This window comes from Dipodomys merriami, unplaced genomic scaffold (genome assembly GCF_024711535.1).
Source record: "Dipodomys merriami isolate MVZ:Mamm:240054 unplaced genomic scaffold, mDipMer1.0.p SCAF_5, whole genome shotgun sequence".
NCBI classification, from domain to species: domain Eukaryota; kingdom Metazoa; phylum Chordata; class Mammalia; order Rodentia; family Heteromyidae; genus Dipodomys; species Dipodomys merriami.
The window spans coordinates 59,843,264-59,866,586 of record NW_027206068.1 but is presented as its reverse complement, the minus strand read 5'-3'; the positions used below and the strand labels follow the sequence as shown (position 1 = coordinate 59,866,586).

The 23,323-nt window shown below is 43.1% G+C and overlaps 1 protein-coding gene across 2 annotated transcripts; it reads right to left on the bottom strand.

Moving 5' to 3' along the window:
* Positions 1 to 6,720: 6,720 nt before the first annotated feature.
* Positions 6,721 to 20,445, bottom strand: Garin1b (golgi associated RAB2 interactor 1B). 2 transcript variants are annotated; one of them, XM_069996704.1, is made up of 7 exons: positions 20,136 to 20,445; positions 18,807 to 18,991; positions 17,839 to 18,091; positions 15,553 to 15,674; positions 12,423 to 12,460; positions 9,050 to 9,217; positions 6,721 to 6,992 (listed from the first exon to the last, which is right to left on the bottom strand). In XM_069996704.1, exons 1-7 carry the CDS (start codon positions 20,382 to 20,384, stop codon positions 6,979 to 6,981), a joined length of 1,029 nt encoding a protein of 342 aa, XP_069852805.1. In that variant the 5' UTR covers positions 20,385 to 20,445; the 3' UTR covers positions 6,721 to 6,978. The 2 variants fall into 2 exon arrangements, with proteins under 2 accessions (XP_069852805.1, XP_069852804.1); XM_069996703.1 differs by lacking the exon at positions 6,721 to 6,992 and adding an exon at positions 8,441 to 8,864.
* Positions 20,446 to 23,323: the final 2,878 nt, after the last annotated feature.

Genomic DNA, 23,323 nt, shown 5'->3' with positions numbered 1-23,323 from the left:
AGTCTGTGAAACTCTTACCTCTAATTAACCACCAAAAAAGCTGGAAGTGGAGTTGTGACTCAAGTGATAAAGTACCAGCCTTGAGCATAAAAGCTAAGGGACAATGCTCAAACCTTGAGTTTGAGCCCTAGTACCAGCATCAAAATAAATAAATAAATAAAAGAAGGGGGTTGGGGAAGAAATGGTGCCTTTAACTGCACACCTGGCCGTCTAGCCCTGAGAGCAGACTCTGAGTGCAGCATGAGGGACTTCTTGTGGCAGGCATTAAATTTCTCAGCTCTTCTCATGTGGTAATAGCAAATATTCTACAAATAAATGTATTGTGTCCTCTGTGCCAGATCCAGTGCTAAGCTCTGTGGATGCAGCAGTAAACACAAAGGATTAGGCTCTGTTGTGATGTTTGTTGGTGGCTGTTCTGGTTTGTAGGGGTAGGTGAGAAGACACTGAGAACAATTTAAATAGCAAAAGAGGAGTTAGTGATAGGTGCTAAAGAGTAAAAACAAGGTAGAGAAAGAACCGGAAATGGGCTATTGAGGTGATATTGCCATCTTCAAAAGGGTAGCTAGAATAAGAGGGAACACAGAAATGGAGAGAAAATGGTGAACAAATGCAGCAGTGCTATGCACTAGATAGATACTATGTTGAAAATGAACTATACAACTTGTGGTTGGGGCCAGGAGGGAAAAACTGAGAGTGAGGGAAAGGGTGACATTGTCCAAAAAGAAATGAATTCGTTACCTGACATATAACTGTAATTCCTCTGTACATCACTTTTATAATAAAAATAAAGATTCACAAAATAAGGGTATTAGGAGCCAGGCATCAGTGGCTTATACCTGTGATCCTAGCTACTAAGAAGCTGAGATCTGAGGATCATGGTTCTCCGCCAGCCCAGGCAACAAATTCTGTGAGACTCTTGTCTCAATTAACCACCAAAAAGCCAGAAATGGAACTGTGGTTTAAATGGTAGAACCTTGAGTAAAAAGGCTAAGGGCAGCACCCTGACCCTGTGTTTAAGCTCTAGTATTAGCACAGAAAGAAAGAAAAGGAAAGGGATGGGAAAGGAAGGGGAGGGTAGGAAAGGGAAAGGAAAAGAAAAATGAAAGAAAGGAAAGGGGTAACTATGGAGGGCTCATGAGAGAGGACTCCTGGGCAAATGTATGAAGATGGTGAAGAACATTCTGAGAAAAGGGAACAGCAAAGGCAAAGACCTGGAGCTGGGAGCGTGTTTTGGAGTTGGGAGCAGGTATGGCTCTAGTACAGAAGTGAGTAGAGGAGGAGATGACATATGGTTGGAGGGAGGCCATCATGTAGGGCAAGGACTTTTAGTTTTTACTGTGAGATGGTATGGAAGACACTAGCTGTTTACCAAACTGGTTTCTTATGATCCTGTTAATGAAGATGACTACATTTCCCAACATCCCCTTGCAGCACAATTTAGCTATGACCAAGGAAGACCACAGATATGATGTTCACTTTTTCCAGTACTGGCCACACAAGCCTGTCATATGTAATTTTCCAAGTTTTTTCTCTTTTGATGACCACTCTATAAATCATGTATTGCAGGCAGCAGAGCCATAGGCTAGAAGGGACCCAAATTCCTGTTAAAAGTATCATTTACTTACCATGAACACCAATTTTAGACTTTTTGTGGGTAAGTAGTAAAATGTTCATCAGTTGTTTCATGCTATTGATGTAGTAAAGTTTACCTGTTACAGACCTATTACCCTAATATAGATGGGAAAACTTAGGAAGATTTTGAATATAGAAAGGTAAGGTTTGAAGCTGGAAGGGTATTAAAGAGACTTTTTCAACAATTTTGGTGAATGGTCGTGATGATTTGGTCCAGGTAGTAGCAGTCAAAGTAGTGAGCAGTGTCACATTCTGAATATATTTTAAAAGTAGCTTAAAATGATTTCCTGCTGAGTTGGAAATAGGTAGAGAGATGGGGGGGGGTGAAGAATAACTTCAGGTTCTAAACAAGTAGAATAATGAAGCTGGCATTGATTAGGATGAGAGAACAAGTGTTCTGAGATGATATTGAGAAATTACCTTGGTCATGTTGAGATTCTATTAGACATTGAAAAGAAGATCCAAACTGGGCATTTCTAGGGTTTCTAGGGATTTCTAGTGATCTGGACTAGATGTGTAACTTTTGGAGTAATTGTAATATATATGAGATGAAGTCCACGAATTTTACTGATAGAAGAAATCAAATGACTAAGTCTAGAAATTTCTAATTCTCAAAGATGATGGACAAGTGTCCATAATAAATCAACACTGAACCTGTTGCAACAATGAGAAGTATAAGTTGTCATGTCCAAAACGAGCTTTACAACGTCAGTGGGGGGGGGGGGGGGGAGGAGAAGGATTGGGATGGGGGGGGAGGGGGGAGGCTGAGAAGGGATGTGAAGGGTAAACCAAAGGAGGAGGCTGCAATGCTTGGTAAGAAATGTGCGCATTGCCGGGCGCTGGTGGCTCATGCCTGTAATCCTAGCTACTCAGGAGGCTGAGATCTGAGGATCGCGGTTCAAAGCCAGCCCGGGCAGGAGAGACCGTGAGACTCCTATCTCCAATAAACCACCAGAAAACCGGAAGTGGCGCTGTAGCTCAAGTGGTAGAGCGCTCGCCTTGAGCTGAAGAGCTGAGGGACAGCGCCCAGGCCCAGAGTTCAAGCCCCACGACCAACAAAAAAAAAAAAAAAAAAGAAATGTACGCATTATCCTGCCCATGTAATTGTAACCCCTCTGTACAGTATGTTCACAAATAAAATTAAATTAAATTTAAAAAAATAAACACTGAAAAGCACTGAGAAGAAAATTAGTGGAGGGGAGGAAGGCCCAGAGAATCCTAGAAGCTAAATGAAAAAAGTGTTTCCAGGAGAAGGGGGTAACCATATAAGGGCTATGCTGCTCACAGTGGGACCAGAATTTAATGGCCGAAGGCTTGAGCAGTGTGGAAACTTTTTGATAGGTTCAGTGCAGTAGTGCATGAAAAATCTGATTTCAAGGCTCAAGTGAGAATAAGAGATAAGAAATTTGGCTTTCGGGCTGGGAAGGTGGCTCAGTGGTAGAGCACTTGCCTTGCATGCATGAGGCCCTGAGTTCAATTCCTCAGCACCACATAAGCAAAAAAAAGAAAAAAGCCGGAAGTGGCGCTATGGCTCAAGTGGTAGAGTGCTATCTTTGAGCTGAATAGCTGAGGGACAGCGCCCAGACCCAGAGTTCAGGCCCCACGACCGGACCAAAAAAAAAAAAAAAAAAAAAAAAAAATTGGCTTTCTTAGGAGTATGGGTTCTAAAGAGAAGGAGTTGGGCTAATGAGAATTAAAGGCTAATAAGAGGAAATTGTTGAAATATTTTTTGGTGACTATAAAAATAAAATTTAGGGCTGGGAAGGTGGCTCAGTGGTAGAGTGCTTGCCTCACATGCATGAGATCCTGGGTTCGATTCCTCAGCACCACGTGAACAGAAAAAGCAGGAAGTGGCGCTGTGGCTCAAGTGGTAGATTGCTAGCCTTGAGCTGAAGCACTGAGGGACAGCGCCCAGACCCAGAGTTCAAGCCCCACAATCATCAACAACAACAACAACAAAAAACAAACCAGTAAACCCTCTTGAAATTGAATTAGGAAAGAAGGCAAGTTATCAGGGATTGGAATACATTGCATACATTTGCGAAAATGCCACAATAAAATACCCCTTATGGGTTGGAAACATGGCTCAGGTGGTAGAGCCATGAGTGAAGTATTAGATGCCCAGTTGAGTCCCAGACAAAATTTATTTTTTTAATTTTAGAAGAAAAAATATCCCCTCAATACCTAATGTATGCTAATAAAAATTAATTTGAAACTCTTTTTCTGTAAAGGCGTAAAATGGAGTAGATGGGACAGTTAGATCAAGAAAAAGATTTTGTGGCCAGGTCCTGTTGGCTAATGTCTGTAATTCGAGTTACTGAGGAGGCGGAGATCTGAGGATTGTGATTTGAAGCCAGCCCAGGCAGGAAAGTCAGGGAAACTCATCTCCAATGAACCACCAAAAAGCTGGGAGTGGAGGTATGGCTCAAGTGATAAGAGCAGCAACCTAGAGCCTAAAAAGCTAAAAGCAAGTGCCTTGGCCCCAAGCCTCAGGACTGTCATAAAAAAAAGTTTTTTTTAAAAAAAATTTATTAACTGTAACCCTCTGTATAGTATCTTTACAATAAAAAATTTATTAATTTCATTAATTTTTTGTTAATGTAGTAGAGAGGAATATGAACTCAGGGCCTCATGCATGCTAGGCAAGCACCACAAAGCCACATTCCCAGTTCTTGTTCTGTTTTATTTTTAAATGAAAGAAATAACAGTATTCTTAGTGCATTTGGTGCTGGTGGGAACAATCCTAGTATGAGGATGAAATGAATAATGTAGGAAAAACATCCTTGGGTAGATGAGATGGGATCTAGTAAAGCTGGACTGCTAAGTCTAGATAGTAACAAGGAGAGAAGCTGCTAGGTAAATGGTAAATGCTAGGAAGCTGGGTCATTAGGAGGCATGAAATAGAGTGAATAGACTGGGGAAATGTAGGCTGTGATTTCCAGGCTTGGGATAATGACTTTGAGGTGGGACTGGTTAGTATGTCATGTGGTTTTCTCCCGAAGAATCGAAATTCAGCAGCCAGTATGGGCATGGAGTTGGTATAAAGCTGCATTTAGCAAGGTGAGTAGGAGAAACTGAAAGAGACATCTATGAGGAAGTGAGAATAACAAGACTGATCTGGGATCTGTAAGGAAATAAGGACAAGGGAGGGAAAGGAAAGTGAAAACCTTGCAGGGGTAACAGATTGTAAGATGGGTCGGGCTGAAGGGCTGCTGGACTGAGGAGGAGAGCTAGAAGAGGTATTATAGCTAGAAAGTGGGAATGATGGGGTGCAGTTAAATCTAGTTAAAATCAGAGGGGTCAGAGGAGAGTGAAAAGCAGGAATTCAAAAACAGTAAACAAAGCTTGGGAAAGATCATCTAGGTGGACAATAAAAACACCCAGAATTAGGCTATAATTCATCCTTGGAGTGATGGTGATTTAGCAGCTTGCTTTTTAGTTTCCTCCAACCATTTTGGTCTAAAAACTACTTTAGGACCTTCCTAGTGTATCTTTGTATGTGAGTAGGGAGGGAAAGAGAAGGGGAGGACAGTGGAGTCATGAGGCTTAAACAAACTCCTGGGGGTGTCATCCCTGAACTACTTTGCTCAAGGCTAGTACTGTACCATTTGAGTCATAGGTCCACATCTGACTTTTTGGTAGCTAATTGGAGATAAGAGTTTCATAGACTTTGCCTGGGATGGCTTTGAACTGTGATCTTCAGATCTCAACCTCCTGAGTTAGGATTACAGATGTGACCCACTGGTACCTGGCTCCTAGTCTATCTTAAATCAATGCAAAACATCTAAAAACAAAACAAGACAACTCCAATGGAAGCTGGACAGCTGTTCTGCAACAGTGATAATCTGGATTTATTGAATATGAAATATTACACAATTTAAACCCAAGCCAGTCCATGGGCTACCAAGCAGACACTGCTTAATAAACTTTTCAATGTAAAACTTGTGATCCTCTATGTTAGTTATTTTTTTGAGTCTGTGTATCCTTTCTCTGAAGCCACTACACTAGCAAGTTCTGTCAACATTTCAAGAGGAGTCATATACAAAAGAAATTGTAGCCGGGCGCTGGTGGCTCACGCCTGTAATCCTAGCTACTCAGGAGGCTGAGATCTGAGGATCGCGGTTCAAAGCCAGCCCGGGCAGGAAAGACTGTGAGACTCCTATCTCCAATAAACCACCAGAAAACCGGAAGTGGCGCTGTAGCTCAAGTGGTAGAGCGCTCGCCTTGAGCTGAAGAGCTGAGGGACAGCGCCCAGGCCCAGAGTTCAAGCCCCACGACCGACCAAAAAAAAAAAAAAAAAAAAAAGAAAGAAATTGTACAAGTGTTTGTAGGACTGAGTTTGAATAGCTTGAACATGAAACACACACTGTCTTAGATCCTCCTGTGGATATCAGAACTCCTGAGATCAAATCCCATTCTGAACAATAGGGCTGGGCAAACAAGGCTAAGCATTAAGCTTAAATCAGAAGAGAGGGATGACTGGACACTGTTGGCTCATGCCTGTAATCCTAGCTACTCAGGAGGCTGAGATCTGAGGATTATGGTTTAAAGTCAGTGGGCAGGAAAGTTGATGAGATACATCTCCAATTAACCACCAAAAACCAGAAGGGGATCTGTGGCTAACTTGGTAGAGCACCAGCCTTGAGTGAAAAGGCTAAGGGACAATGCCCAGGCCCTCAATTCAAGTCCCAAAGACTGACACAAAATAACAAATAAAGGATAGGGAAGGTGGCAAAAGAGGAAAGTGAAAGATAATCCCCTCATACTTGTTCCAGGGGACTCTGAGCAGAAAAGAAATGACACTTTTTTTGGCTTATGGCTTTACTTTCAAGTTTTAAATTAGATAAATAGAAGCTTGACGAGGCATCTCTCAGTGATAGGTATCTTGTCTGGTCCTCTTTATCTCTCTTCCCACATCTCTTCTGTTTCCTTCTGCTCTCATTTCTCTTTGTGTCTGTCTTCTTCTCAGACTTCCTCCTGTCACCTTCCTCATCACCTCTATTTTGCTCTCGTCCGCCTCTCCTCTGGAGAGGGTTTGCTTTCCTTATATTTCTTTTCTCTGTCTCTTTGGTTCCAGCCATTCTGCGAGTGTGCCCTTCTTCCTGTGCCTGCTTGGTCCGTGGATGGAGTTGGGCTGTGCTCACGTGAGATGGTGAGGGTGCGGAGGGAGGCACAGCTGGAGTGAGGAAAGGCTCTGCTGTCAGCGTGCAATCATGACTTTAGTTTTCCCTTAGTTGCAGCTTTTTCCTCCCCACAGTCCAGAGAGAATACCCCCCACCCAGCTGAAAGTTGCGGAGCCGTATGGGCGAGAGCTGCATAAGACTCTCCCCAGTGTAAGAGGGTAGATCATATAAAATTTCCTGTGAGACAGGAGAGAAGAGGGGGTTCAGTAGTATATACACGACCTAGGGAACTCTTCTGTGGGCTCATAGATACAGTAGTCTCCCCTTGTCTGTGGGGTTTATTCCTAGAACAAGGGGGTGCCTGAAACCTTAGATAGCACCAAGCCCTATAAGATGTTTCCCCCCCGCCCTACACATACATACCTATGATATAGTTTAACTTACAAATTAGGTATGGTAAGAAATGAATATCAATTAAATCAAATAATTATAAGTAAAAAAGCTATATAAATGTGATTTCTCTCTCAGAGAACTTTTTTTCTTTTGTGCTGATCTCAGAGGCTTGAACTCAAGTCTGGGCACTGTCCCTTAGCTTTTTTTAATTCAAGGTTGGTGCTCTACCACTTGTGTCATAGCTTCACTTCCACCTTTTGGATGGTTAATTGGAGATTAGAATCTTACAGGCTGGCTTTGAACCATGATCCTCAGATCTCAGCCTCCTGAATAGCTGGATTACAGGTGTGAACCACCTGTGCCCAGACTTTATCTAGTGTTTTTGGATTGCAGTTGATTGCAGGTAATTGAAACTTCAAAAATAAAACTGCCGATGGAGGAAACACTGCACTTATTTTAATTGTTTAAACTGTCTTTTTTTTTTTTTTTTTTTTTGGTCATGGGACTTGAACTCTGGCCCTGGGCTCTGTCCCTCAGCATTTCAGCTCAAGGCTAGAGTTTACCACTTGAGCCATAGCACCACTTCCGGGTTTTGGGTGGTTTATTGGAGATAAGAGTCTCATGGACTTTCCTGCCCCGGCTGGCTTTGAACCATGATCCTCGATCTCAACCTCCTGAGGAGCTAGGATTACAGGCATGAGCTACCAGCGCCTGGCTTAAACTGTCAATTTTTAATAAAGGCCTCTTGCTAATAATAGTTAATAGTTGTTAATTATGTCTCTCAAAGAGAAGTTCATTCAGAATAGTTTACATTGGAAAACCTAAATTAGCAGGCACTGATAGCTCATGCCTATAATCCTAGCTACTCAGGAGGCTGAGATCCAGAAGATCTCAGTACAACACCAGTCCATGAAGAAAATTCCTTGAGAGTCCATCCCCAAAGTAACCATCAAAAAGTAGGGCTGGAGGCATGTCTGAAGTGGTAGAGCTCCAGCCAAGCAAGCAAGCCAATGTGAGTTCAAACACCAGTACTGACAAAAGGAGAAGGAGGAAGAGGAGGAGGAAGATAAAAAAGAGGAAACTTGCATGGCACTGTTGGTTCACATCTCTAACTAGCTACTTAAGAGGCTAAGATCTGTGAATCACAGATCAAAGCCAGTCTGGGCAGACAAATCCAAGCAACCCTTATCTCCAGTTAACCAGCAAAAACTTGGAAGTTGAAGTATAGCACAAGCACCAGCCTTGAGCAAAAATGCTAAGCAAGGGCTTCAGGCCTGGAGTCCAAGCCTTAGTACTGGCAACAATAACAGGGGAAATTCAGTTACCCCACCACCATAGGGATTCTCTCAGCTGTAATATGTAGGGGGTACTTCATGAATGCATGTTGAATGAATAAAGGATAGATTTGAAGGCTTAGAGTATGGAGAAAGAAAGTCTGCAGCCTCAGGGAAAATTCAGCTTCACTCAGCCCTATAGTTCAGCTTCTCCTTCTTGGTACCCCAACCCCGCAGAAAGAAAGCCATCAAAAGCTCTAGGGAGGGAGAAGAGGGTGAGAAGGGCCCACAGAAGCTCCCCAGAGGAAGGCCTCAGGCCTCCGCACAGCAAGAAAAGGAAAAGCTCTTTCTGCAAGCGCTTCATTCTAGTAGTGCCTGTCCCTTTAGAACCACTAGCAGGAACTCTCGGCGCTCTGGAGGTGCCACACTGCAGGGTTCCACTCTGCACCGATGGAGGCAAAAAAAAAAAAAAAGAACAGGACAGGAGAAAAGAAGGTTGAGGTCACTGTAGCCAGGATCTCCCTTCCCCATCCCATGACATTCTGGAATCACCTTCAGGACCTCAGGATCTGATCCTAGCCCTGAGGTTGTCCCATGGTGGTGCCCACATCAATCCTGTGGCCTTACCTATGAGTGGGGCCAGCTGTGGCCCAGTGCAGGCAGCCAAAGTGCTGAGGAGCGAGAGGGGCTGTAGCCCAGAAGGGTTCTCTCTTTCCCACTCTCCGAAAGTGAATGAGTCCCTCCAACTGAGGTCCCGGGTACAAGGGATACAATCTTCACAGGGATTATCGCTTTCTGGAAAAGGAAAAAAAAAGAATGCATTTTTGTTTTTAGAGTCTGGTTCACAGAATGCTTATAGCACAACAGGCAAAGGGTGCTTTTCTGGCTGTTTTGGACAAGTACATACAATTTGTGTGTGTGTGTGTGGTGTGTGTGTGTGTGTGTGTGTGTGTGTGTGTGTGTGTGTGTGTGTGCGCTAGGGCGTGAACTCAGAGCCTGGGAGTTGTTTCTTAGCTTCTTCACTCATGGCTAGCATTCTACTACTTGAGCCGTACCTCTACTTCCAGCTTCTTTTGGTGGCTAAGAGTCCCATGGATTTCCCTGCATGACCGGCTTCAAACTGCAATCCTTAGATCTCAGCCTCTTGAGAAGCTGGGATTACAAGTACCCAGATAGTACACACACAGTCTGCTCTTTTATTTTTTTCCTCATGACATCTCTGTGAAGGCAGCACTGCCATAATCCCCATTTATGGAGATCTCTGATGCTTAGAGAGGTTGATTGACTTACTAATGGTCAATACTATGAGGAAGCAGAGTCAATATTCAGAGTCAAACAGCCCATGTCCTTATTACAGCATGTGAACAAGGCATCCCCAGCAAAAGGAGAGAACCACCATGGTTGGGACAGGTTAACTGAATAACTTTTCCCAGGAGATTTGACTAGCAGAACTGGAAATGGCTCTGAACTCAGAAGATCCAAACCAGAGCCTATTGTTATCATCTTGGCCCTGGCAATTCCAAGTAGACCTGAAACCTTGGCATCACCTGGGAGCATGTTAGAAATTCACTATCCCAAGCAACACTCCTCAGCCCTAATTAATTCGAATCTACATTTTTTTGTGTGTGCCGGTCCTGGGTCTTGAACTCAGAACCTTGTGCCCTTGCTTGGCTTTTTTGCTCCAAGCTGGCACTCTACCTCTTGCATTTCCAGTTTTTTTCCTGGTTAATTGAAGATAGGAGGATTTGACTGGGTATGGTGGCTCATGCTTATAATCATAGCTATTGGGGAGGCAGAAAGCAGGAAGATTGTGGTCCAAGGCCAGCCCAAGCAAAAAGCAAGACACCATTCAGCAAACAAAAACAAAAACAAAAACAAAAACAACAAAACCAAGATGGGCATAGTGGTGTACACCTGCAATCCCAGCTACCAAGGAGGCTATAAATAAGTAAATTGTGATGAGAGAGTGGTAAACAGCCTTCTATCCAAAAAATAATCTAAAGCAAAAAGGGCTGGGGACTTTGACTCAAGTTCAAAGTCCAGTATTGGGGTGGGATAGAAATCAGCCTAAAGAACATCTTAGACAGCATTTTCCACAATGCCAGGTATCCTGAAATCCTAGCTATTTTCCTCAGTTCCAGAAATCCAGAATATTTTCTATTTCTGTTCCTCAATTCTAACCTCACAGCATGAATTTTGGGTATGTACATGTGAATATGTTTAAATATATGTGTAAAAACAAAAAATGAGTCCATTGTGCAATAGGTCACAGAACACAAGCAGCAGTCAGTCTGTAAGTGTGGCTCTGCTCAGTGTCTACTTAGGACAAGGGTTATGAGCAGAATGACAGCCTCCAGGCTGAATTTGGTCTCTATTACATCTTGTTTGCACACTAAGTTTTAGTCTATTCTGTGATTCATTTTGTTTAATGGGAGAGAAAAATATACTATTTTAAAAATTCACATTTTTGGTTCCTCTCTAAAAATCAAGGTATCAGATATCCCAGGCTTGTGTGTATTCCAAACAGCAATAATTCATGGAAGCCTCAATTGAAACCTTCATTTTCTTGTTGCCACTGTCCCCACTGCTCCTTATTGTCTCCTCGATGCTAAAACTAAAGGTCAGATGCCAAGAGTTGTTTTAATTACCATAGAGTTTAGGATACAGTTATAATCATTTTTATATATCTGTGCCTTTATTTCTAGCATTTTTGGATGATACCCTAGGATGTATAACATCTAAATTTCTAAATATAACATGATGTTCTGGCTGTCTTCTAAGCTAATCTGGATATCTAATTTACTAATGGTCTGGTATATTGATATTTATTGAACTTCCATTGTGTCCCCAGCCCTGGCCTGCTTCTATGGATAATTCAGAGGCACAGGATTAAATCAAACTTACAGATGGAAGCCTTAAGCCTATAAAAGAAGTAGAGAATTAACTAGATTACAAGGAATGGGATAAGTCTGGACGGGCAAGTATGAAGTATAGGGTTTAGGATAAAGGGTTTAGAGTGGATCCTGGTGGAAGATAGTGAACAGAGATGAGGTACTAGCAAGCTAGGGGAGGTTTGATTGGAGCAAGTTAGGGTTGAAGATGATGAGACAGAGGAGGAGTAATCTGGTAAAGGTGAATGATGGGGAAGTTTTCCAGGCCTATGTATGCCAGACATGTGGTAGACTAAAACCTGGGTATAGGGAACCAGCTGCTAATTCTGTCATACTCCATCAGACAGATGCCAAATGTGTTCAGCCAGCTCACACAAACATCACCTTCTGTGACTGCTCAGATATCCAGCCTCCCAGGTATGAGCTTTGAATGTTGTAGAAGGAAAGGTGTGTTTTTTTAAAAAATCATTTTGATATTTGCCCCTGTGACTCTACCACATAATTTCCTTTAAGGGGCACAGCATCTTTCCACATGGTAACGCCCAAACCTGCACGGTGATTGGCACTTACAAAGCCTCTTGGTACATAACTTGTAGGCGTTACGGAAAAAAAAGCTGGGCTTGAGTCAGGTCTGGGGAGTTGAAATGAAGAATATAAAAACATTTCAGCTGGGCTCCCATGGTTTGTGCCTGGTCGTGCCTAGCTGAAGATTACAGGAGGCTGAGAGCTGAGGATCTGTTCAAAGGCAGCCTGAGCAGGAAAATCCATGAGACTCTTAGCTCCAATTAACTAACAAAAAGCAGGAAGTGGTGCAGTAGCTCAAGTGGTAAAGTGTTAGCCTTGAGAAAAAAGGTTCAAGGAAAGCTCCCAGACCCTGAGTTTAGTCCCCATGACCAGCACAAAACAACAAACAAAAAAATATCTCAAGGAAAGAAATACATAGGAAGTGGTACCAGATTGACTGTGGTAACAAAAGAACTCAAAGGGGTTCCAGCTATGCCATGAAATGATGGCATTCCCGATGTTTCCTATGAGTGCTGCAGGGAAGCTGGTCCTTGTCCCTGCACAGCAGGGCTCTCTAGCATGGTGCCCTGCATCCCCCATCTTACCTGAGCTGCTCTTGTTGATCTCCATCTTTTTGCTGCTCCTGGAACGCCAATCATTTCAGGATCAAGGAAATGAAGATCAAAAGTTAAAGGAATGAAACATTACAGTCCTATTTCAAGCCTTAATCCTGGTTTGCTTTTTCCTGCCTGATGCAATAGCTGTAGAGACAGCTAGCTATAAATATGAAAGGGCCAGCTGTGGCTATATTGGGTGGGTGCAATGCATATTCAATTTCCAGAAGTAAAAAGGGATGGGAAGAACTAGGGAGCAGAGCCCATGCTGCTAATTTTTGCTGAGAAGGAAGGATATGACTCGTCTGTTGGATCCTGCATCTCAACCATCTATTTTATTTACTGTTTATTTACTGTTGTGTGTTATTGCCAATAGATAAAAACAGATAATAGGAGCCAGACTGGAACTTGCCTGAATGAGGAGAAAAAAAATCACTCAGAGATGCCTTCTAGATAACAAGAAGGAACAGTTATGGAGTTATCAGTGACACCTCTTTTTCCTTGCATCCCTCTGAATGATTTTGCATATGCTGATACAGAACTAGTTTGCCTGATTGCGGGCTCGGCTGTCACTGCAATAGCTAGAATGACCTTTTCAAAATGTAAATTGCATCACTTCTCTGTTTAAAATGCTGCTAAGGCTCCCACTCCACTGAATGTCTAAATCCCTCTGCATGGTTTCCAGGCCCTGTCTGGCCAGGCTCCTGCCCACTTTTTAGTCTCTTCTGTTACCACCTGCTCTTTCCCACTTGGTCTTTCTCCATTTCTCTAAACTCACCAAACTTCTTCCTTTATGTGGAGCCTGTCCTTGCACAAGTTTGTTCCCCCCCTCAATCTGCCTGACTCTTCTCTTTCCTTTGTCTGTCTATTGGCTGTTTCTCCTGTAGGACTTAGGTTTCTCTGACCTTTCAGCCATATAAAGGCTATCAGTGCTAGGGATGGCATTGTCCATAGGCCTCTAGTCACCCCTTTCCCTGCTTCCTTGGAAGGCAAATAAATTTCAATGGGGCAGGTGCCTAAAGCAGAATAAATTTCCAAGCCTCTTTTATGCTGGCTGAGGCCATCAGACTGAGTTGTGATCAATGAGATGTTGACTAAATTACTAAAATGCCTCTTAGTAATTTAAAACTCAGTGGTTTTGCTGGGTGCCAGTAGCTCATGTTAGTAACCTTTCCAGCTTTTGGTGGTTAATTGGAAATAAGTGTCACTTTTCTGACTGGACAGGTTTTAAACGGAGATCCTCAGACCTCAGCTTTCTGAGTACTGAGGATTACCGGCATGGTGCCTGGTGTCCTTTTCTTGTATTAATAGTTTTCTGTTTCCAACCCAAGTCATAGTTAATAATGCAATTTAATATTTACTGAGAGTTTTCTTATATCTCCATCTAAATTTGTTAAGGAGCATGCTAAGTACAGTAAGTACTGGATGTTTCCAAAGCTTATTGGATTTAGACAACATCTAGATGAAATTGACACTAATATCATTTTGATTTTATGAATCTAGAAAGTAAAACCTAGAAAAGCTAAGCAGAGTACTCAAGGCCACAGTTGGGCTTGGGCACTTAAACAAATAGCATGCACTAGACCCTACTTTATCTTTGCCTTCTAGTTGTGGTACCCTCTAAGTGTTCTCAATTCCTGGCAACCACTTTTTAGACTCAGCACTAAGTATTCTATACAGGGTTTTTTCCTCAGACATGGAGAAGATAGGCCTTTACCATGGAGCTTTCCAGAACAGATTATATCTTTAGAAAACAAGCACAGAAGTTCTTGTGAAGAAGCCAAGCAAGCAGGTAAGTGAATCCAATTGGTAGGCAGGGTTTTAAACAATGTTCTGGTTATTTCTCTATAGAAGTATAACTGAATTGAAAAAAAAAAAAAAAACAACAGCACCCAGACCCTCAGTTCAAGCCCCAGGACCAGCACATGCCCCCCCCCCCCACTTCTCAGGGGGAAAATAACCCAAACCCCTCTGGACTAAAGCCTAGATTTTTCTCCTGCCCTTGATGCTATTTGGCTATTTGCTTAGCCTTGGGCAAGTTACATAGTCTCTCTGGCCTAATTTTTAACTCTTGTAAAAAGGGGGGAATTGAGCCAGGTGTCAGTGGCGGCTCACAACAGTAATCCTAGCTATTCAGGAAGCTGAGATCTGAGAATTGCAGCTCAAAGCCAGCCCAGGCAGGAATCTCCATGAGACTCTTATCTCCAATAAACTACTTAAAAAAAACCCAAAAAACAGAAGTGGGGCTGTGGCTCAAGTGGTAGAGTGTTTGCCTTGAGCAAAAGAAGCTCAAGGATAGCACCCAGGCCCACAACTGGGCCCAGTTGTGGGGCTTGGACTCTGGGCCTGGGCGCTGTCCCTCAGCTTTTCAGCTCAAGGCTAGTGCTCTACCACTTGAGCCACAGCATCACTTCTGGTTTTCTGCTGGTTTATTAGAGATAAGAGTTTCATGGACGTTCCTGCCCAGGCTAGCTTTGAACCACAATCCTTAGATCTCAGCTTCCTGAGTTGCTAGGATTATAGGCATGAGTTACCAGTGCCTGGCTCATTCTTCTTTTAATTCTTTATAAAATTCCTTTTGAGGGCTGGGAATGTGGCTTAGTGGTAGAGTGTTTTCCCTAGCATACATGAAGCCCTGGGTTTGATTCCTCATAAACAGAAAAAGGCAGAATAAAGATAGGGGGCTGGGAAGTTGGCTCAGTGGTAGAGCGCTTGCCTTGCATGCCTGAGGCCCTGGGTTCGATTCCTCAGCACCACATAAGCAAAAAGAAAAAAGCCAGAAGTGGTGCTGTGGCTCAAGTGGTAGAGTGCTAGTCTTGAGCTGAAGAGCTGAGGGACAGTGCCCAGGCCCAGAGTTCAGGCTCCACAACCAGACCTCCCCCCACCCCCCAAAAAAAGAATAAAGATAGGACTGTGTATAGCAAGATGTCTCATCCCTCCTTGTGCTTCCCAACCAAGAGTCTCATAGCCCAGATTATCTGACCTGTAGGAAGGGGTGTCACAGACTGGCCTGATTTTTTTTTGGGGGGGGGTGCATAGGAAGGGCCTTGCTATATAGCCTAGGCTGATCTCAAACTCATGATCCTTCAACCTCTTCCAACACTTGATTTAATTCATGTACCTGTACTGGTTCTGCTGGTGCAAGTCAGCAAAGATCTGGGAGAGAGCCTCACTCTCCGCCTTGGCCATCAGCTGCATGAGGCTCTCACTGGGCTGGGAGGCTTTGGGTTTCTTCCGAACTAACTATACAAAAAATAAAGGAACAAGTGGTTAAGGCCTCAGTTTCTCTGCATTTTCCTAGTAACATGATCTAGACTCTACAGTGCTGGAATTTACACGTTGGCCCACTACTCCAGCTGCCCATAGAGACAATTCTGAGACTGTATATCTCATGTATTGATTGATATAAGTACCTATTGGTGTCTAAAGGTGATACTTGTTAACATAATTTAGTAATCTATTCCCATTAATATACCTTAGCATGGTTTATTGAATAGCCAATTAAAGTTTAATGGTTTGTACTACTTGGTTTTATACTAAAATGTAAGGAAATCCTGTATATAAGACTTGAATGGGAATTGAAAAAAATCATTTTCTTTGAGAAAAATGTTGTATGAAACTGCTTTTTTTTTGCATCTACATAAAATTAATTTATTTCCTCTTGTCTTTGATATCCCAGAAGTGCTCCAGTTGTACAGTCTGCCCATATTCATTCATTCATTCACTGTTTATTGAATACTATGTGCTAGGCAGTAGGGACAGAGCAGTGGAGGAGAGAGATAATCTCTGCCCTCATGGAATTTATATTGTGGCTCAAACCAGGTTTATATTCTTCATGCTCAAAAGCCTGGGGCAAAAAGCCCTAAGTGGCTTCACTGTTGAAATCTGTCAAATATTTAAAGCAGTAATAAAAATTCTTCACCAACTCTTTCAGAAAATAGAGAGGGAAGAATACTTCCTGACTGACTCATGAGGCTCATATTAACTGGATGCCAAAGATAGAGTTTTATACAGATATCAAAAGAAAGCTATACACCAGTATCTCTCATGAACATAGTGCAAAAATCCTTAACAAAATGGTAGCACAGTGAATCTAGTAACATACCAAAAAATGTATGTCACGAATAAGTAGAATTAATTATAGGATCATAAGTTTCATTTAACATCAAACGAATCAATTAATGTAAAATACCATATCAATGATATAAAGGATAATCATGTGATCTTCTTCAGAGCTGCAGAAAAGCATTTAACAAAACCCAATGTCAAGTCCAGTACTGGTTGTACATGCCTGTAATCATAACTACTCAAGGAAGCTGAAAACTGTGGATCACAAGCCAGCCCAGCAGGAAAATCTATGAGACTCTTGTTGCCAGTTCAACCATTAAAAAGCCAGAAGTAGAGCTGTAGCTCAAGTGGTAAAGTTCCAATTTTGAGTAAAAAAGGTCAGGGACAGTGCCAGGGGCTGAGTTCAAGCCCCAATTCCAGCACAGCAAAAGAAGCGGGGGGGGAACCTAGTTTTAAAATGAGCAAACAATTTTACTAGACACTTCACCAAAGGCAACTTATGAATAACTGAAAAGCCTATGAAAAGTTGCTTAACATCATAAATCATTAGGTAAATCCAAATGATAACCACACACACATCTGCTAGAATGACTATAACTTAAAAAGATAGTATCAGTGGTGGTGAAGATATGGAGAAACCAAAAGCATTTTGCATTGTTAGTGGCAATGCAAAAATGACCACTTTGGAGAATAGTTTGCCTGTTTCTTTAAAAGCTAAATATACACCTTTCCATATAGCCACCTAGAAATGGCCTAAAACCAATAAAAGCACATCTACTCAACAGCTTGTACACAAATTCTCACATCACCAATATTCACCATAGCCCCAAACTGTCAAATCCAAGAGTCCATCAGCTGGTAAATGGGTAAACAAAATGTGGTATATCTATACAATGGGCAACTACTCTGCAACGAAAAGGAATGAACTACTGACAGCTTATGACTCTGCCCCAGAGTTGGTTTTATACCATTAAATGGACGAACTTGTAAAATATTGATGAGAGCCAGAAAGAATGTGATTCAATTTACATAAAATGTCTAAGTAAGTTGACTTTGCAGAAGGGAAAACAGATCAGTGGTTGCCTAAGAGTAGGACTAGAAATAAGGAATGACTACAAAAGGACAAGAGGAACGTCTTCTCCCTGATATTTCCTAAAACTGGGCTGTGGTGATGGTTGATGGTTGCATAACTATACATTGACTGTCTACATACATAGAGTGAATTTAATGGTTATGAATGTTATTCAATAAAGCCTCTCCAGGCTGCTCACTAGGAGATAGTCTAAGGTGTTCTTTACATCTCTGTCATGGCTGAAGGCTGGCAATGGTGCTACGTTACCTTAGAGTCTCTAGATGGGCTACAGCAGTTCTTGGGTACCAAGCAGTGAGTGACAAGGATGCTAGGGTCTTTGGTGGTAATAGACAGGCCCTTACGCAGAATTTGAACCAGTCGGATCCAGAAGCGGAAGACAGTATCAGGATGGTCTGGGTGGAGCTTTAAATAGTAGATCTTCTCTGTGACTGTCCTTAACCGCAGGATGCGTTGAAAGCGGTCACAGACCCGCAGCTCCACAAACTTCAATGGGAGAATCCTAAAGGCGCCGGGGAAGACATATTGACTATCCCATTGCTTCTGATGCAACTCTTCATCATTAAAACAAGGGAGTCTCCTCAAGGCCAGAAGACCTAAACAGCCCTCCTGGATATTTATAGTCTCGTTAAACAATTTGCTGACTATCTCTAGAGTCTCTAGATGTTCCTACAGTCCAGGAAAATCCTCATTGGCCAACCTCTCCATTGCATCCTTGGTAAACCCACAGACCCAACTAAATTCAAAGCCAGTTCTTTTAAAATTTCCTTTAGGCAGAGTTATGGAGACAATAAAGTTAATGAATGTATGTGTTGGACTTATGAGCCAACTCCCTTTGTGCAGTCTAGAAGGAAATTGCAAAACCCAAGGGGAGATGTTGTCCTCATAATCTGACGTTAGATGGTAACCCAATTTGTACCACCACTTAAGTAAAATATAACAAGAAGAAATTGCAAAACCTCATAGTTTTAGCACCTTAACTCCTAGTCAGTGTCTCTCAAGCAGGAACCAAGGAGGGCCAGCAGGTAAGAATGGCAGATTCCTGGAACACACTCTGAATGAATCTTAGAGAATGTCTTCATATGTCTGCATTTTACAAAAGCTCCCCAGGTATATTTTAAACACTTTTTCTGCTCCTCCCCGCCCCCCGCAAGCAACCTCCACTTTGTCTCTACCCTTTAACCCACCTGTCCTGCATTCCCATCAAAGTTGCTCACCTCTTCAGATTGATCTTTGGGGCTGTAGGTGGTCTATTCCATGTTTGGTTTTGCCCATGATGCCATTTGACACTAGCCATGAGGAGGATGTTGGGAAGGGGTAGACAGGGCACAGAAGAGGTCACCCCGAGGGCCATGGTGTTGCAGGATTTGTAGATTTTTATCCAGTTTCTTCTCCTTTTGACCTGCAATGCAGCCCCCAGACACAGCCTGAGTATTGGACAGAAGCAGCAGTGTCTTTTAGCCCTAGGATCTCTCAACTCAGCATTGTTAATTGTTGTTGTGGGGAAAGGTATACTGTGTGCTGAAGACTGTTCAGCAACATCCTCTTCCTCTGCTTCTACCTCCCTTAGATGCGAATAGCAATCTCCCCCCCTCCCCCCCCCCCCCCCCCCCGCCCCGCCACCGATTGTGACAAACCAAAAAGGTCTCCAGGCATTGCCAGAGGTCTTGTAGCAGTGGTGAAGAAATCATTGCTGTTGACAAGTATTTTAACCTATGTTGGCTTAAAAACTCTAACCATCTACTATTACCAACTGTTCACAAGACTTATACACCAGGACATCCTTATCATCTATCACGTGTCTATGGATCCTCCCCTGGATTGTATCCTGACTTTTCTTTTAAAAACATCCTCATGATGGTTCTCAGAGGGCCTTTATCATTTCTTGCACTTCCACCTGGTGGGAAGGTCTCTTCCAATTTCATAGCTCAATTTATTCCAGTTCTGTCTGTCTAAGTGCCTGTTAGACCAGGCACCTTTGCTTGCTGTGTTTTCATTTCATCCCCAGATCAATCAAACCTCCTGAATAAAAAAAAAAAAAAAAAAAAGAAAGCTGGGCATGGTTCACTATAGTTCAGTATTCAGTAGGCAGAGGCAGGCAGATCAAAAAAATTGGAGGTCAGCCTGGGAAACATAGCAAAATAATAACTCAAGCAAATAAAATAGAGAAAATGGATTCCAAGTATGCAGGTTTTGTGCATAATGACAGCTCCCCCCAAGAAGCAAAGAACTGGAATCTGAGATAATGTCTCCCACCAACCAGCCTTTCAGTTCCTGACCCAAAAGGCCATCTCCTTTTACTGCCTCCTTGTTCATATGGCTTCAAGTAACAGGCTGAGAATGAAGCAAATTGAGGGTTCAGATAACCAAGCCCTCCCCTCATAGCAGAGAAGTCCTGATCACTCTCCTCTGATGTAGCAGCCTTGGTCCATACAAGAAACCGTGTATTCTAGGCCGCTAGCTTCTTCTCCAAGTATGGAGATGATTGTCATAGTTTGGGACTGCAGAAGAATCAAGGAGGGCTGCTCTGAGCCATCTAAGAGTACCTGGACAAAGTTGCTTTCAAACACCACTGACTGAGGAAATAGGTTGAATTCAGGAGAATGAATCATCTGGCAGAGCAGTCCCTCCTCCACACCCAGGCCTACTCCAGGGTTTGGTTCCCCATCCACAGGCAAGAAGAGGCCCCTGAATTCTCCCCAAGCATTGAGGGAAGAGAAGGTTGAATAAGATCTTGTGACTTTTACTGTCTTCGATTTCCTCCAAGTTTTTCTAGGTGGAACGGATGTGAACATTTCTGCACATCTCAGGGGCCTGCTGCACAGTTGTCCTGGGATCTCTCTCTTCCCTTCTGGCCTTGGGCAGCTGGCCCACGCCTGGGGTGGCCAATCAGCTCACAATGATGAATGGATGACATCATGAAACCCACAGCAGGCCTGCAGGAAAGGGAAGTCCAGAGGAGCCTCCCTCTTCCTGCAGAGCACTGCTGTGACTTATTTGTTCCCTCATATTACCAACTCATTTTCTGGGACCCAGAACTTGCTGACAAAGGAATGAGCCAAGCAGGAAACAATGGCTATTAGGAAGCTTCTGCTGCTGCCAAGAAAAAAATACCCTTCCTGTCTTTCACCTCCTCTCTCTCCTCCCTCCCTCCCTCCCTTCCTCCCTCCCTCTCTCTCTCTCTCTCTCTCTCTCTCTCTCACACACACACACACACATAATTGTGTACATGCACGTGTGTGTGTGTGTGTGTGTGTGTGCGTGTGTGTGTGTGTGTGTGTGTGTAATGGGCCTCAAGCTTTTCTGGGCTTTTTTGTTCATGGCTGGTACACCTCCACTTCTGGTTTTTTTGGTGGTTAATTGGAGATGAGGGTCTTTCAGATTTGTCTGTCCTGGCTAGCTTTCAACCTGGATCCTCAGAACTCAGTCTCTTTTTTTTTTTTTTTTTGGGTCCGGTCGTGGGGCCTGAACTATGGGCCTGGGTGCTATTCCTCAGCTCTTCAGCTCAAGGCTAGCGCTCTACCACTTGAGCCACAGCGCCACTTCCGGCTTTTTTCTTTTTGCTTATGTGGTGCTGAGGAATCAAACCCAGGGCCTCATGCATGCAAGGCAAGTGCTCTACCACTGAGCCACCTTCCCAGCCCCAGAACTCAGTTTCTTGAGTAGCAAGGATTACAGGTACAAGCCACTGGTGTACAGATCTGTTTTTGTTTTGTTGTTATTTTATTTTGTTGTTGTTTACAGTGGTGAAAATTGAATCCAGGGCCTTGTGCTTACTATTTGAAACACTTTTTACTGGGCTATGCCCTCAGCACAATCCTTCCTTAGGCTAAATGCAATCTATCAACAATAGAAAAGGAAACTTTCTGAAATCTAGCCTCCAGCTTCCCAGGTGACACGGGCTTGGCCTCCCACATGCTGGCTTATGGACAGTCACCTTTTCTGCTTCTAAAAGAAGCTATAGGTCTGCTGGCTCTGGCTTGGTATTCTGCTCCGGCTGACTGGTTACGGCTACAGGATTTATTTCCTTTGGAGGTCAAGTTGAAGGATCAGGAAAAGTAATTAGTTTTTTACCCCTAGGCTGGCTTTGGGAGGAATAGCACCCCATAAGCAATGAATGATACTGCTGGATCAGGAAGCTGACCCCCCTCTCAGAGTATGACAGTGCCCTTCACAGCACAACTCCTGCCTTGACTCTATCAAGGGCAAAGAAAGGCTGAGTATCATTCAAGGAGAAATTGTATCTTACTTTGGACAAAATTCCAGGATTTATTAAATAATGTATCACTGTTGAGGACAAATGGGATAAACTTTTTAAAAATTTGATAATGTATAGACAGAGGGAGAACAAGCCTGGAGATTTATTTCTGTATTTCATCATAAAATTAGGAAAATGCTAGAACACCTCCCCCCGCCCCTACCAAACCCGGCCATTTGATTCTGCTATCTGCTGACCTCTCCCCTGCTCATGTAGGTTACTTCTGCCCAAGCACCTTTATAGCTAGTTCCCTGGCTGGATGAACACATATTCCTTTTTTCCTATTTTCCATGTTGGGAATTTCCCTGTGGTAACATTCTGTAAGGATGGGGTCAGAGACTATGCCCTGTGGTTTACATTTTCATAGAAATGAACATATGGTACAGAAATGATATTAATTTGAACTGGGCACTGGTGGCTCATGGCTGTAACTACTCAGGAGGCTGAGATCTGAGGATTACAGTTCAAAGTCAGCTCAGGCAGGAAAGTATATAAGACTCATCTCCAATTAACTAGCAAAAAGCTGGAAGTGGATATATAAATCAAGTGGTAGAGCACCAGACTTTAATGAAAAAGCTAAGGTACAAGGCTTAGGCCTTAGTACTAGCACCCCCTTTCCATCTTTTTAGTTGCTAGTCATGGTGGTAGAATGCATCTGTAATCCTAGCACTTGGGAGGCAGAGGCAGGAGGATCTCAAGTTTGAGGCTAGCCTAGGCTATATATTGAGACCTTGTCAAAACAAAGAGAACATTAAGGTGTGGATGGAAGGACAAGGGGAGGAGAGGGAGACGAGATGAAAATTACTAGAGGTCTTTCAAGAGCCTTGGAAGGGTCATAGACATAAGGGGTGCAGAAGATTAAGCTTTATTATCTTTGTGGTCAATCAGTCTAAATCTGTATCATTATTTAAAACATATTTTGTTACACAGGCAATACATACACTCTGTAGAACATTAGAAAATCTAATTTTTTTTTTGTCGGTTGTAGGGCTTAAACTCTGGGCCTGGGCACTATCCCTCAACTCTTCAGCTCAAGGCTAGCACTCTACCACTTGAGCCACAACGCCATTTCTGGTTTTCTGAGTCGTTTATTGGAGATAAGAGTCACACAGACTTTCCTGCCCGTGCTGGCTTTAAACCATGATCCTCAGATTTCAGCCTCCTGAGTAGCTAGGATTACAGGCATGAGCCACCAGTGCCCGGCCCAACATTATTTTAAGTTTGGAATTTTTGTTTGTTTTAGGTGCTGCTGAGGATCAAACCCCAAACCTTATACACACTAAGCAAGTGCTCTACCACTAAAACTTTCACATTTTGGGGGGAGGAAGGAGTCAGTTGTGAGGCTTGAACTCTGGGCCTGGACCCTGTCCTTGGAGCTCTTCAGCTCCAAGGAAGCACTCTACCACTTGAGCCACAGTGCTACCTTCAGTTTTCTGGTCGTTAATTGGAGATAAGAGTCTCATGGACTTTGCTGCC